This window comes from Primulina tabacum, chromosome 1 (assembly GCF_025594145.1).
Source record: "Primulina tabacum isolate GXHZ01 chromosome 1, ASM2559414v2, whole genome shotgun sequence".
NCBI lineage: Eukaryota > Viridiplantae > Streptophyta > Magnoliopsida > Lamiales > Gesneriaceae > Primulina > Primulina tabacum.
Window position 1 is genome coordinate 11,040,568 of NC_134550.1, and position 12,873 is coordinate 11,053,440.

The following is a 12,873-nucleotide window of genomic DNA, read 5'->3' on the forward strand; positions in this document are numbered from 1 at the left end:
ATTTGTTTTGTCGTCTTCGGCTGCTTCTCTGAATTTTAACGGACATGATACCGAAGAATTGATTACATCATCGTCGACCTCTCTCGCCTTCTTCAAAGCCTTGCTGCAAAATCACGGCCCAAGAAAATTATCTGTGCATTTAAAGTCGCAATTCGGCATCAGAAATCGAAATCTCATGTCAATTTTCAGCAGATTCCCATACTCCCCTCTCTTCCACCACTCAAACACCCAAATTTCTAATACAATAAAAGCCTCACCTTTGTTATCGTCGCCACCCCATAAATTGTCCTTCTTTAATCCCGTTACTATGCAAAGAATACATACCAAAAACCCAAAATTTTCTGCTCCGCCGTCTTCATCTTCGCCTTCGGTTTCTCTTCAACCCGTTGAGGAGCTCCCACCTAAGCTACAGGAAATTGTCAATCTTTTCCGGGGAGTTCAAGAACCAAAGGCCAAGTATGAACAGTTGTTATTCTATGGAAGAAATCTGAACCCTTTGGAATCTCAGTATAAAACCAGTGATAACAAGGTGCAAGGTTGTGTTTCTCAGGTGTGGGTCAGAGCATACCTTGATAGTGATAAAAATGTTATCTTTGAGGCCGATTCTGATTCAGTTCTCACTAAAGGGCTCGCTGCACTTCTAGTTCAAGGTCTATCGGGCCGGCCCGTGGATGAGATTGTGAGGGTATCACCTGATTTTGTGGTGCTTTTGGGATTGCAACAGAGTTTAACTCCTTCTCGGAATAATGGGTTCTTGAATATGTTGAAACTGATGCAAAAGAAGGCTTTGCAGCTGTATGTTGAAGCTGAAACGGCTGGAAATTCAACAGGTGAAGAATTTGGAAAAGGGCCGGTCGAAAATTCAAATTTGGAATCGAATGATGGTGCCAGAGATGATGGATCAAAATCTAGTGAGACTTTTACTGGTGTTAATAATGACTCAGGCAATGGAAGTTTGTTGGGCAGTAGAGGGATTCGGATTAAAGAGATGCTGGAGAATGAGCTCCGTCCCTTAGAATTGGAAGTTGAGGATATATCTTATCAGCATGCCGGACATTCAGGGTTTCGAGGAAGTGACGCTGAGACACATTTCAATGTAAAAGTGGTTTCTGAAGAATTTGAAGGGAAAAGTTTGGTTAAGAGGCACAGATTGATTTACAGCTTGTTGCAAGAAGAGTTACAGGGTGGATTACATGCTTTGTCAATTGTGGCAAATACGCCAGCGGAAGTTGGCACTCCATGAAGTGTTTAGCATGGTTGGGTGTTTTCTCTTGAATAATTGATGACAGAGTATGTGGTTTTTTAAAGATACAATGGATTCCTAAATGATGTACACGTTATCTTGATCTCCGGTGATACATTTACAGTAGCTTTGTAGCATATTAATTGTTTTTATTTTTTGGTCGAGTTTTGAAACTCGTTAGTTCATTGTATGCTTTGTTATTTGTCTATGATCTGCTAGTGTTGTGCATTGGTCTTAATACTTGTTGTTTAATGATATTTGAACATCAAGCGGTTGAGTGTTCCATCTTTTTTTTTTCCCTGATAGGGACCTTGCTTTTCATTATTTTGATTTAGAGGCTTAGTATTGGTGTGAGTTGAATGGGAAAAACTAGAATTTATTGAGTTTAATTCATAGAAATTTATCATGCATTGGAGCAGTTGAATACAAGGCAGAGAGATTCGATTCGATTCGATTGTGCAATTTTTGAAAAAAATTACAAGAAAAATAATTGGCCAGTCACCTTCAGCTACATGCCTTGTATAGTTGTATTGAGTCAGAGAGTTTCTATAATTTTGAATTGAACGCGATTTTTTTAGTCCCCTGCAGTACATATATCTGTGAGCTTTTTTGTTCTTCAGGTAAAATGAGGATTTTGGTTGAACAAAGGGAAAACACTGCTTCATGCTTGAGTATTGTGATATTGTTAGTATGTTTAATATATGGATGAATGTATCTTAAATACCTCTGCATATATCCTCTTGTCTTTGGAATTTTCGAACGATGACATCATTCGATTGGAAAAAAGTTCCCAGATTGATTATAGGTGAGGTGGTTTTAATATTAGCGCTTTTTCCCAAGTATAGAGATAATTTGTTTAAAGATTCTAAGATAGCTCTTTAGGTTTAAAAAGTAGATCAGCATTATTCGAGCAGTAACTATTAAAAAAAATGTGAAAAATGAAGCTAAGTCCCAAAATAAGGGGTGGAAATGGTTTTTGTTTTCATTCATTGGTCTCCGAAGAAAAATATCACTATTTGGAAATGGTGGACAATGATGTTTAAGATTTATGGTCGTCTTAAACTATATTCAAATAATTATAACAAGCATACTTTGTTTTTTATTCACTAGTAATTACCATTAATTTATTTCCTTGCTTTATGTCTTGAAGGATCCTCATTAATGAATAGTATATTGTAATTTTAATGTCCATATCTGAAGCATGGATAATATATTCCTTAATCCAATAGCGAGCCAATAAATTTTGAATCGTTATACGATTTTATTCCCCCACCCTTTTTGAAATGTGCTTTTTTACCTTATTGATTGAACCATTGCTGCTTCTTTTGAAAGAAGTGAATAAATACTGGAAGGTTTGTTCTCTGAACTCACCTTTATACAACATCATATGCATGTGCATCATTACTTTATAATTCTCAAAAGTGATCTTGATTATCTACTTCATCTTCTCCTAATTATTTCATTTTAAAGTTTATTGCGATAATTCAGCACAATACTCCATATTGAAGTAAGTGAAATACAGGTGACAAATCGTCCAAGCTAAATCCCAATGTTTCTAGTTTATAGTTGAATGATACATGCACATATCTGTTCATCTCGTAATTGCTTCTCATAGACTACGTGCTTCTAGATTGCTTGCATGTCTTTTATGATTTCTGAACAGATGAGTGCTTAGTTTATCTCAGTTTGTTGTACTTGGATCCAGCTTCATTGTTTCTCCAACTTACATATATAAGCAAAGAAATACAAATGTAGAAGCATAAAAAAATGTGTGGACCATTTTTATGGTCATTTCATCTGTGTCATGTTTATTATTATTGACAGCATATTTCCTATTCTGAATCATTTTTTGATGCTTATTTTGGTCTGGCGAATAAGAACGTCTTATTTATATAATTATAATTGCGATAAATTTGCATGCATCTTCCTGTATAAATGAACTTGTAATGATAGATGAGGAATACTCATGATACCTGATAATTAAGATCCTCATTAATGAATGGCAGATTGTGATTTTAATGTCCAAATCCGAAGCATGGATAATCTATTCCTTAATCCACATTATAAGCCAATAAATTTGGAATTGAATAAATACTGGGAGGTTTGTCCTCTGCATCCACCTTTATATGCAGCATCATATGCATGTGCATCCTTGTGTTATAATTCTCTGAAGTGGTCTAAATTATCCACTTAATATTCTCTTAATTATTTCATCTTAAAAGTTTGTTGAGATAATTCTGGACAATACTACATATTGAAAGTAAGTGAAATACAGGTGACAAATCATCCAAGCTAAATCTCAGTCATTTTAGTTTATAACTGAATGATACATGCACAGATCTGTTTATCTCCTAGTTTGCTACTCTTGCATTCAGCATCATTATATCTCCAACTTACATAAGCAAAGAAATACAAACGTAGAAGCATTTAAAAATGTGGACCATTTTAAAGGCCTTTTTCATCCATCATTTTTCTTATTATTGATAGCATATTTCCTACTCTGAATCATTTTTATGCTTATTTTGACCCGGCGAATTGTGCTGCTAGGAATAAAAAAGATTTCTCATCATTTGAAACAAAGATATGCATTCTGCTGAAGGAGGAAGTGGATCAGGTGACAAAGAAATCCCCAACTTGCAAAAGGACGAGATACAAAATCTACGGCACTCTGAGCAACAAATTCAGCTGCTGGAAGCGTAAATATTAAATTTTAACTCCTGTATTTTAGTAGAAATATTTTATTCTCACATATTGCTGTGGTAAATCTCAGATTACACATTTTAATACATAAGCCACTTAAAAATATTTTCCCGTCTTTGTTGTTATTCCATGATGAATTCATTATTTACTGTGTTGTAGTTTTTATAACTCCCAATAATTATGTAATAACAATCTTCCATCACTTAACTCTTTATCGAAATTGAGGGATTTTAATGCAAGGAGAAATTTGGGGGTTCCTAATGAGCCATGTCTGTTTATGCTTTTTGAAATGTTTTCATTTCCCAGAAAATATAAACAAATATACTTATATTATTTTCAAACTATTTAATATTTTTCCACCTTTCTTTATACTTTTGTTGAAAGATTCTTGGGTGCTGATGATTTGAATGCAGTTTTTTATTTCAGAATTGCCCACATCCAGATGAGAACCAAAGGCAGCAATTGAGCAGGGAACTAAGGCTCGACCCTACGCAAATAAAGTTCTGGTTTCAAAATAAAAGGACTGAAACAAAGGTGCTAATTAATTTTTATGTAGAACACATTGTTTTGTAATTGTGTTGAGCCTCAGATTTCAAAATAAAAGGACTCAAAAACTCTTCATTTATTGAGATAGCTGCTACTGTCATGGATGAGCTTGTGGAGCTTTTGCACCTGAAAGAGCCTGTGGGGATCAAGTGCACAACAGATGGGAGAAGTCTCATACATAACGATATTTAATATAAGCTTTTTCCAAAGGCAAATCATTTAAAAACTGCGAGTGCTTGGATTGAATCTTCAAAAGATTCAGGCGTGGTGGCAGTTGCTGCAACACATTTAATTGAAATGCCTCTCGATTCGGTATAAACTTTGTTTGCTATCTTTTTCCAACATATTTTACGGATTATTATTATTATTATTATTATTATAAACTACTTCCTTCTTTCAAGTACAAATCTGCTTTGTTAATATTTCAGAATAAATGGAAGGATTTATTTCCTACCATTATCACCGAAGCAGGGACCATTGAAGACCATTGAAGTAATTGATACTGGAAAATTTGGTGGTTCTCTGACGTTGGTAAGATTTAAAGAGCAATTTTTATATGTGCTAGCATTAAATAATCTCTACAAAAAAAAAAAAAAGAGGCTAGCGACGGTTTTAATCGTCGCTAATTTGTAACGATTATTGAGAAACTGTCGTTGATAGAAGGCGACGGGACCTCTGGTTACGGACCGCTAAACCGTCGCCTAACCCTTTAACAAAACCGTCGCTATATTAAGCGACGCTTTTTGAAAAAACAGTAGCTTAATGAAGCGACGGTTTTTAATCAACCGTCGCTATACCGTCGCTTTCTTTTTTTAAAAAAAATTTCCTTAAATATGCAGTGATATAAAAATATATTTTGTCCAGTATAATCGAAAAAATTAACAACAAAATTTGAGAAATGTAATCATATTACTAATCTACAAATAATAATACAAGTGTTTGGTACAAATGTCGTAAAAAAAAAATCTGAAAAAAACGTGGCTACGGTGACTGGGTCTTGTCACCGTCGTCTCCATCCCCGTACCCCTGCGTCGGAGGAACATAACTCTGTGATAATCTGTGGGTACGAGATGAAGAAGCAACTGCTGCGCCACGTGATCGACCCCTGTGAGAAGTGCCTGGTCCAAGCAGCGTGCGGCCTGATGTATGCGCAGTAGCTCCCTGTGACAAGCCTGCAACTAGGACTCGGACCTGCTCCTCTAGTGACGCCATGCGATCTCTCAGCATGGCGTTCTCCGCCTCTGTAGCCTGCATCCTCTCGCAAAGCTCATCGTTACGGCGTAACGATGAGTCTAGAGTCCTGTCGCATGTCTGCCATCTGCTGGGACTCAGACGACTGACTGACACCCGATTACCCACCACGTCGACCCGGAGCCATCTCATCTGGATATAAGGTGCTGGCCATCGACCCACACCCGTACATCCTCCCCTTCTTCTTCCCCCCAACCACAGTCTTGAACATGTTGTTCACCGACTGTGGGCTGGAGACTAGCAGGCTCTGATCCATCATCTGCGGGAGTAATCGACTCAGCCATGTAGCGCTCCATCTCCTCCTGTGATGTTGATAAAAAATGAATCAAATCGATTTTTCTTAATGTAACGTTATTGTGAATAACGAAATTTCATAAACTTACGTAGAGCAGGCGGGATCGCGTGTCAACGAACGATCCATCGTCATGTCGATGTGTGTGAACGTATAGCTCTCATGACGTCGGATCTCTGCCATGTCGTGCTCGCTAAAATAAATTCATCAATTGTAAAACATTAACATTTATAATTAATATGAAACATATATATGTTAAAGTACAAGTGAAAAGTAGTAAACTGGAAGAAATACCAGATCCTGTCCGTGAGCGCTGTATGTCTTCGCACCTGCAATGTGCTCCCTGTACCTTCACCTGCAGGCTCACTGTTCCCGTTGGCCTTGTTCTTCGCGGCTCTGTCCTGCCAATCCTGCTGCTGCCAGGCAGCAGTCCAAGCAGCCCATCTCTCAGGCGTGACCGTCTGTGGATGATGGTCACTGGTCCTCCAGCCGTGAATGATCCGGCGGTATAGGGTGGCAGTGGTACGGAACCACAAGTCATGTACCTGACCATTAATGTCAGCCGCCCATGTATACCTCGTATGCAATATTTTTTATTTAAGTAAGGTAATTGTTTAATAAAAATTAAAACATTTTATTGTAAAAATTAATTGTTTTAATAAAGACTTACACAGAACTGCTCCCAGTACCACTGCCGCTGCTCAGGTGTCACATACCTCCACGACCAGCCGGGATCACATGTCTGCAGTGAGAATTGAGCCGATATCTATCTCGAGACAAGGCTATTATTTGAGAAAAATCTATAACCAGGAAAACATGTAGTAATCTTTTTTCTAAAAGTATTCAATAATTAGAACGAAATATTTTGAAACAATTACTTTAAGTTTAAAAAAAAATTTACTTACATCCCATTCTTGATGGTGAGCTCAATCCTGTCATGAGGCGGTGGAGGAGACGGGGAATCATCGCAATGTCCAGACATAATGTGTAAACTGCAAACCCAAAAATTTTGTTAATATAAAGATTTCAGATAATGATTAAAAGTTTTGAACATGCAATACACAGTATTAAACATTTGGTACACGGAAATTTATATTAATCGTTGTGAAACAAACCTAGTCACTCTGACGACATTGTCGTTCGTCATCGTCGGTTGGAACAGATTCATCTCTTTCGCTATCAGTGGAGTGTACATCCATTTCAATGGCATACACAACATCGACATCGACAAGATTTTGCGATGCTAACAGAAATTGAGTTTCAACAGCATGTGTTTCACTGTCATTGTTCTGAAAAAGCATTCGTGATATCCTCGGGTGAGGTAACAGGTGCGGTGACATAAGATGCATAAGCTCTTTGACGCAAATTGCTCGCATACATCCATTCTGAAACAACTCTTCTTGTCGTAGGATATCTCAAATAGACCACTTGTGACGCTTGTGTCGCAAAGACAAATGGCTCCCATGAACCTAAACTTCTGTTACAATTAACATCTACAATCTTGTACTTACTGTGTACGCACGTGCCTGAACGAGGATTGATATCAAACCAAGAACATCTGAATAGTATTGCTTGCTTCAGTGGGACACCATAATACTCAACTTCAATTACTTCGTGTACTTGTCCATAATACTCTGTACACTCTCCACGTTTGTACTGAACGCTAACTTGAATGCCTGAGTTGTTTGTTACTTTATAAGTTGTATCATTAACTGTGTGGAAGTTGAAACCATTGACATTATATCCTCGATACGTATTGACCTTTTGAAATGGACCTGCTGCAACCTGTTTTATCATTGGAGACAGAGATTCTGCGCTCTGCAATTCAACCATTGACATTATATCCTCGATACGTATTGACCTTTCTCAGCAGACTTAATCATTTCGTATAGAGATTTTATAGGACTGTTTGGACTTTGAGGATCATCATTGCCAGAGTCTGTACAGGGATTTTCTTCGGCAATTACGGTTGCACGGACATCGTAATTTCCCATCCAATAAACACTCAGTTTCAAAAGTGTCGAAACAAATGTTTTGAGGATGTTTTGAGGATGCCGAGACTGTAAAGTTTCATTTAAGTAGATATGGTTTCGTACCGAACTATTATTGTTGGCAGTTTCATGGTGATCAGTACGTCCCTCTTATGTTTCCAAACTTCAATATGGAGGCTCCTTCTTCATCTACTTGTTTCGTAAACAGATCAACTCAACAAGAATTCATTGACCCGATTCAATCTGATCAATACTTCTGTAATACTGAACATTGAAACCAATACTTCGATGACACAAATCAAAATGAAACGAATGAATTTGCCGAAGAAAATCCACGTACACACTCTGACAATGATGATCCTCAAAGTCCAAACAATCCTAAAAAATCTCTGTACGAAATGATTAAGTCTTCTGAGAAAGGTCAATACGTATCGAGGATATAATGTCAATGATTGAATTGCAGAGCGCATAATCTATGTCTCAATGATAAAACAGGTTGCAGCAGGTCCATTTCAAAAGGTCAATACGTATCGAGGATATAATGTCAATGGTTTCAACTTCCACATAGTTAATGATACAACTTATAAAGCAACAAACAACTCAGGCATTCAAGTTAGCGGTCAGTACAAACGTGGAGAGTGTACAGAGTATTATGGACAAGTACAAGAAGTAATTGAAGTTGAGTATTCTGGTCTCCCACTGAAGCAAGCAATACTATTCAGATGTTCTTGGTTTGATATCAATCCTCGTTCAGGCACGCGCGTACATAGTAAGTACAAGATTGTAGATGTTAATTGTGACAGAAGTTTAGGTTCATGGGAGCCATTTGTCTTTGCGACAAAAGCGTCACAAGTGGTCTATTTGAGATATCCTACGACAAGAAGAGTTGTTTCAGAATGGATGTATGTGAGCAGTTTGCGTCAAAGAGCTTATGCATCTGATGTCACCGCACCTGTTACCTCACCCGAGGATATCACGAATGCCTTTCAGAACAATGACAGTGAAACACATGCTGTTGAAACTCAATTTCTGGTAGCATCGCAAAATCTTGTCGATGTTGTGTATGACATTGAAATGGATGTACACTTCCACTGATAGCGAAAGAGATGAATCTGTTCCAGCCGATGATGACGAACGACAATGCCGTCAGAGTGACTAGGTTTGTTTCACAATGATTAATATAAATTTCCGTGTACCAACTGTTTAATAGTGTGTATTGCATGTTCAAAACTTTTAATCATTATCTGAAATCTTTATATTAACAAAATTTTTGGGTTTGCAGTTTACACCTTATGCCTGGACATCGCGATGATTTCCCGCCTCCTCCACTGATGACAGGATTGAGCTCACCATCAGGGATGTGATGTAAGTAAATTTTTTTTAAAACTTAAAGTAATTGTTTGAAAATATTTCGTTCTAATTATTGAATACTTTTAGAAAAAAGATTACGACATGTTTTCCTGGTTATAGATTTTTCTCACATAATAGCCGTGTCTCGAGATACATATCGGCTCAGTTCTCACTGTAGACATGTGATCCCGGCTGGTCGTGGAGGTATGTGACACCTGAGCAGCGGCAGTGGTACTGGGAGCAGTTTTGTGTAAGTCTTTATTAAAACAATTAATTTTTACAATAAAATGTTTCAATTTTTATTAAACGATTAACTTACTTAAATAAAAAATATTACAGACGAGGTATACATGGGCTGCTGACATTGATCGTCAGGTACGGGACCTTTGGTTCCGTACCACTGCCACCCTATACCGCCGGACCAGGCATGCTTATCGGTTCCACCGGACCGGTTTCGGACCGGTTCCTACCGGTTCTGGGTCCGATGAGTTCGGAATCGGTCCGAACCGGTTAGGAACCGGTTTCGAACCGGTTCCAGTTCCAAGTTGAAAAACTTGTAACCAATCCAAACCAAGACCGGTTCGGCTTCGAATAAACCGGTTCCGGTTCGGTTTATACCGGTTCCGAACTTTAATTTATTATATTTTACTATATAATTAAAATTAGTAATATTAATGGACAATTTTTTATTTAGTATTTTGATTGCAAATAATTGTGATTACATAAAAAAAATATAACAGAATAACTTAAACATTTATTTTTATAATTGAACATCTAAAATTCATCACGATTTATTAAAATATATTTGGAATATTCTGGATCTTCGTTGGAACTTGAGCTTTGGAATTCGTCGATCGCGCCAGAGGTCCTATTCTTTTTTTCTGCTGCAAACCAATCTTGTAGGCACGTTAGCATGGAAAGTGTTTCTTTGGCTTTAAATTAGTTCTTTGTAAATATCAAAACAATATTTCTTAAGTGTGTGCCTAGAAATATAGTGAAAATCAGGTTGAATAGTACTAGTAAATTCAACAAAACCTTCTTGTTCAGCTATTATAAAAGGTTGACAACATTTGGTAACAAACTTTACGATGGCTTTCCGAGAAATTTCTTTTGTAATTGTAAAAGCTTTACCACTAAAAGGATTAATTTGTTGTTGTATTGGTTCCCTACCGAATGGTTGTAGCGTATCAGGGTCAAGTTTATGTACCTTAACTAAATGTTTTTTCAAAGTTCCGGTACCACCGGAACCACCACCTGTTTTGTAAGAATACCTCGTTTTGCAAATTTTACAAACGGCAAAAGAGTTATTCGTACCTTGTTGTTCAATATCAAAGTGATCCCAAACTTTGCTTCTCTTTGCACGGGCTGTCGTCGAGCTCGTTGAGATTGTGTTGCTTGCTCGATTAGACGATGGCGACCCTACATCTTTTTTGGGGAGTTTCATGGCTTCTTCATCCTCGTGGCCAGGTTCAACTTCATCAAAATCAGGGATGTAGCCAAAATGTTCACCAAAGTCGGGAGCGTATTCGCCACTACCACCACGACGATTTGAAGATGATGCCATTGAAATTCGAATTGTTTAAATGAATAAATTGCGAAATAGTAAATATATAACAATAAAAATAATTCGGATTATAGATAAAATTATAACACAATTATTGAATATATTTGGAGATATGATAGCAAAGAAAGATATTGATTGTAGAGAAATGAAAAGTTGAGAAAAAATTGATATGTGAAATGTAAAAAATGACTTGTATTTATAGATGAATTTTGGGGTTATAAAAAAGATTGTATATTTGCACTTTGGCTCCCAAAATTGGGGGCCAAATTGATAAAAAAAACACTGCAGATTTCAGTAGCCAATGGCTACTGAAATCTGCAGTGTCCAACGGCTGCAAATGCAGCCGTTGGCCTGCATTTTTCAGCCTTGCAGCCGTTGGCCCAAAAGGCTATTTTCTTTTATTTATTTATTTTTAAAATTTTTGAATTCGGGTTTGGGATCGGTTCCTGGTTCCGGGTCGGTTCCGGATACGGTCCTGAACCGGTTTGAAACCGGACCCGGAACCGGTTGAACCGGTTCAGAATATGCTGAACTGGTTCAACCCACAAACCAATGAATTGTATATGGTTTCAGGTCCGGTTCTTTCATTCCGAATCCGGTTTCGGGCTTAACAGACCGGTTTCGGGTCGGTTCCGGTCCGAACCGGTCCGTTAAGCATGCCTACGTCGGATCATTCACGGCTGGAGGACCAGTGACCATCATCCACAGACGGTCACGCCTGAGAGATGGGCTGCTTGGATTGCTGCCTGGCAGCAGCAGGATTGGCAGGACAGAGCCGCGAAGAACAAGGCCAACAGGAACAGTGAGCCTACAGGTGAATGTACAGGGACGACGAAGCACATTGCAGGTGCGAAGACGTACAACGCTCACGGACAGGATCTGGTATTTCTTCCAGTTTAATACTTTTCACTTGTACTTTTACATATATATATGTTTCTCATTAATTATAAATGTTAATGTTTTACAATTGATGAATTTATTTTAGCGAGCACGACATGGCAGAGATCCGACGTCATGGGAGCTATACGTTCACACACATCGACATGACGATGGATCGTTCGTTGACACGCGATCCCGCCTGCTCCATGTAAATTTATGAAATTTCGTTATTCACATTAACGTTACATTAAGAAAAATCGATTTGATTCATTTTTTATCAACATCACAGGAGGAGATGGAGCGCTACATGGCTGAGTCGATGACTTCAGCAGATGATAGATCAGAGCCTGCTTTCCCCAGCCCACAGTCGGTGAACAGCATGTTCAAGACTGTGGTTGGGGGGGAGAAGAAGGGGAGGATGTACGGGTGTGGGTCGATGGCCAGCACCTTATATCCGATGAGATGGCTCCGGGTCGACGTGGTGGGTAATCGGGTGTCAGTCAGTCGTCTGAGTCCCAGCAGATGGCAGACATGCGACAGACTCTAGACTCATCGTTACGCCGTAACGATGAGCTTTGCGAGAGGATGCAGGCTACAGAGGCGGAGAACGCCATGCTGAGAGATCGCATGGCGTCACTAGAGGAGCAGGTCCGAGTCCTAGTTGCAGGCATGTCACAGAGAGCTACTGCGCATACATCAGGCCGCACGCTGCTTGGATCAGGCACTTCTCACAGGGGTCGATCCCGTGGCGCAGCAGTTGTTTCTTCATCTCGTACCCACAGATTATCATAAAGTTATGTTCCTCCGACACATGGGTACGGGGATGGAGACGACGACGACGAGACCCAGTCACCGTAGCCACGTTTTTTTCAGATTTTTTTTTACGACAATTGTACCAAACACTTGTATTATTATTTGTAGATTAGTAATATGATTACATTTTTCTCAAATTTTGTTGTTAATTTTTTTCAATTATACTGGACAAAATATATTTTTATATCACTACGTATTTAAGTAATTTTTTTTAAAAAAAGAAAGCGTCGCTGAATATAGCGAC

General features: G+C 38.4%; 2 protein-coding genes and 1 long non-coding RNA gene across 3 annotated transcripts in view; 2 read left to right on the forward strand and 1 right to left on the reverse strand.

Moving 5' to 3' along the window:
* LOC142541279 (sufE-like protein 1, chloroplastic/mitochondrial) lies at positions 1 to 1,395 on the forward strand. The gene has a single exon (XM_075647844.1). The coding sequence runs from the start codon at positions 176 to 178 to the stop codon at positions 1,241 to 1,243; it is 1,068 nt and encodes a 355-aa protein (XP_075503959.1). The 5' UTR covers positions 1 to 175; the 3' UTR covers positions 1,244 to 1,395.
* LOC142541225 (homeobox-leucine zipper protein HDG11-like) overlaps positions 1,155 to 12,873 on the forward strand; it is a 34,629-nt gene continuing 22,910 nt past the window's right edge. Inside the window, exons 1-2 of the mRNA XM_075647837.1 lie at positions 1,155 to 1,290; positions 3,791 to 3,939. Coding sequence (XP_075503952.1) covers positions 3,827 to 3,939 — 113 coding nt within the window. The 5' untranslated portion in view covers positions 1,155 to 1,290; positions 3,791 to 3,826. The remainder of the gene's footprint in view (positions 1,291 to 3,790; positions 3,940 to 12,873) is intronic.
* On the reverse strand, positions 5,323 to 7,836 carry LOC142541198 (uncharacterized). The gene is made up of 3 exons (XR_012819270.1): positions 6,938 to 7,836; positions 6,327 to 6,832; positions 5,323 to 6,225 (listed from the first exon to the last, which is right to left on the reverse strand). It is a non-coding gene; the product is annotated as an uncharacterized LOC142541198 (long non-coding RNA).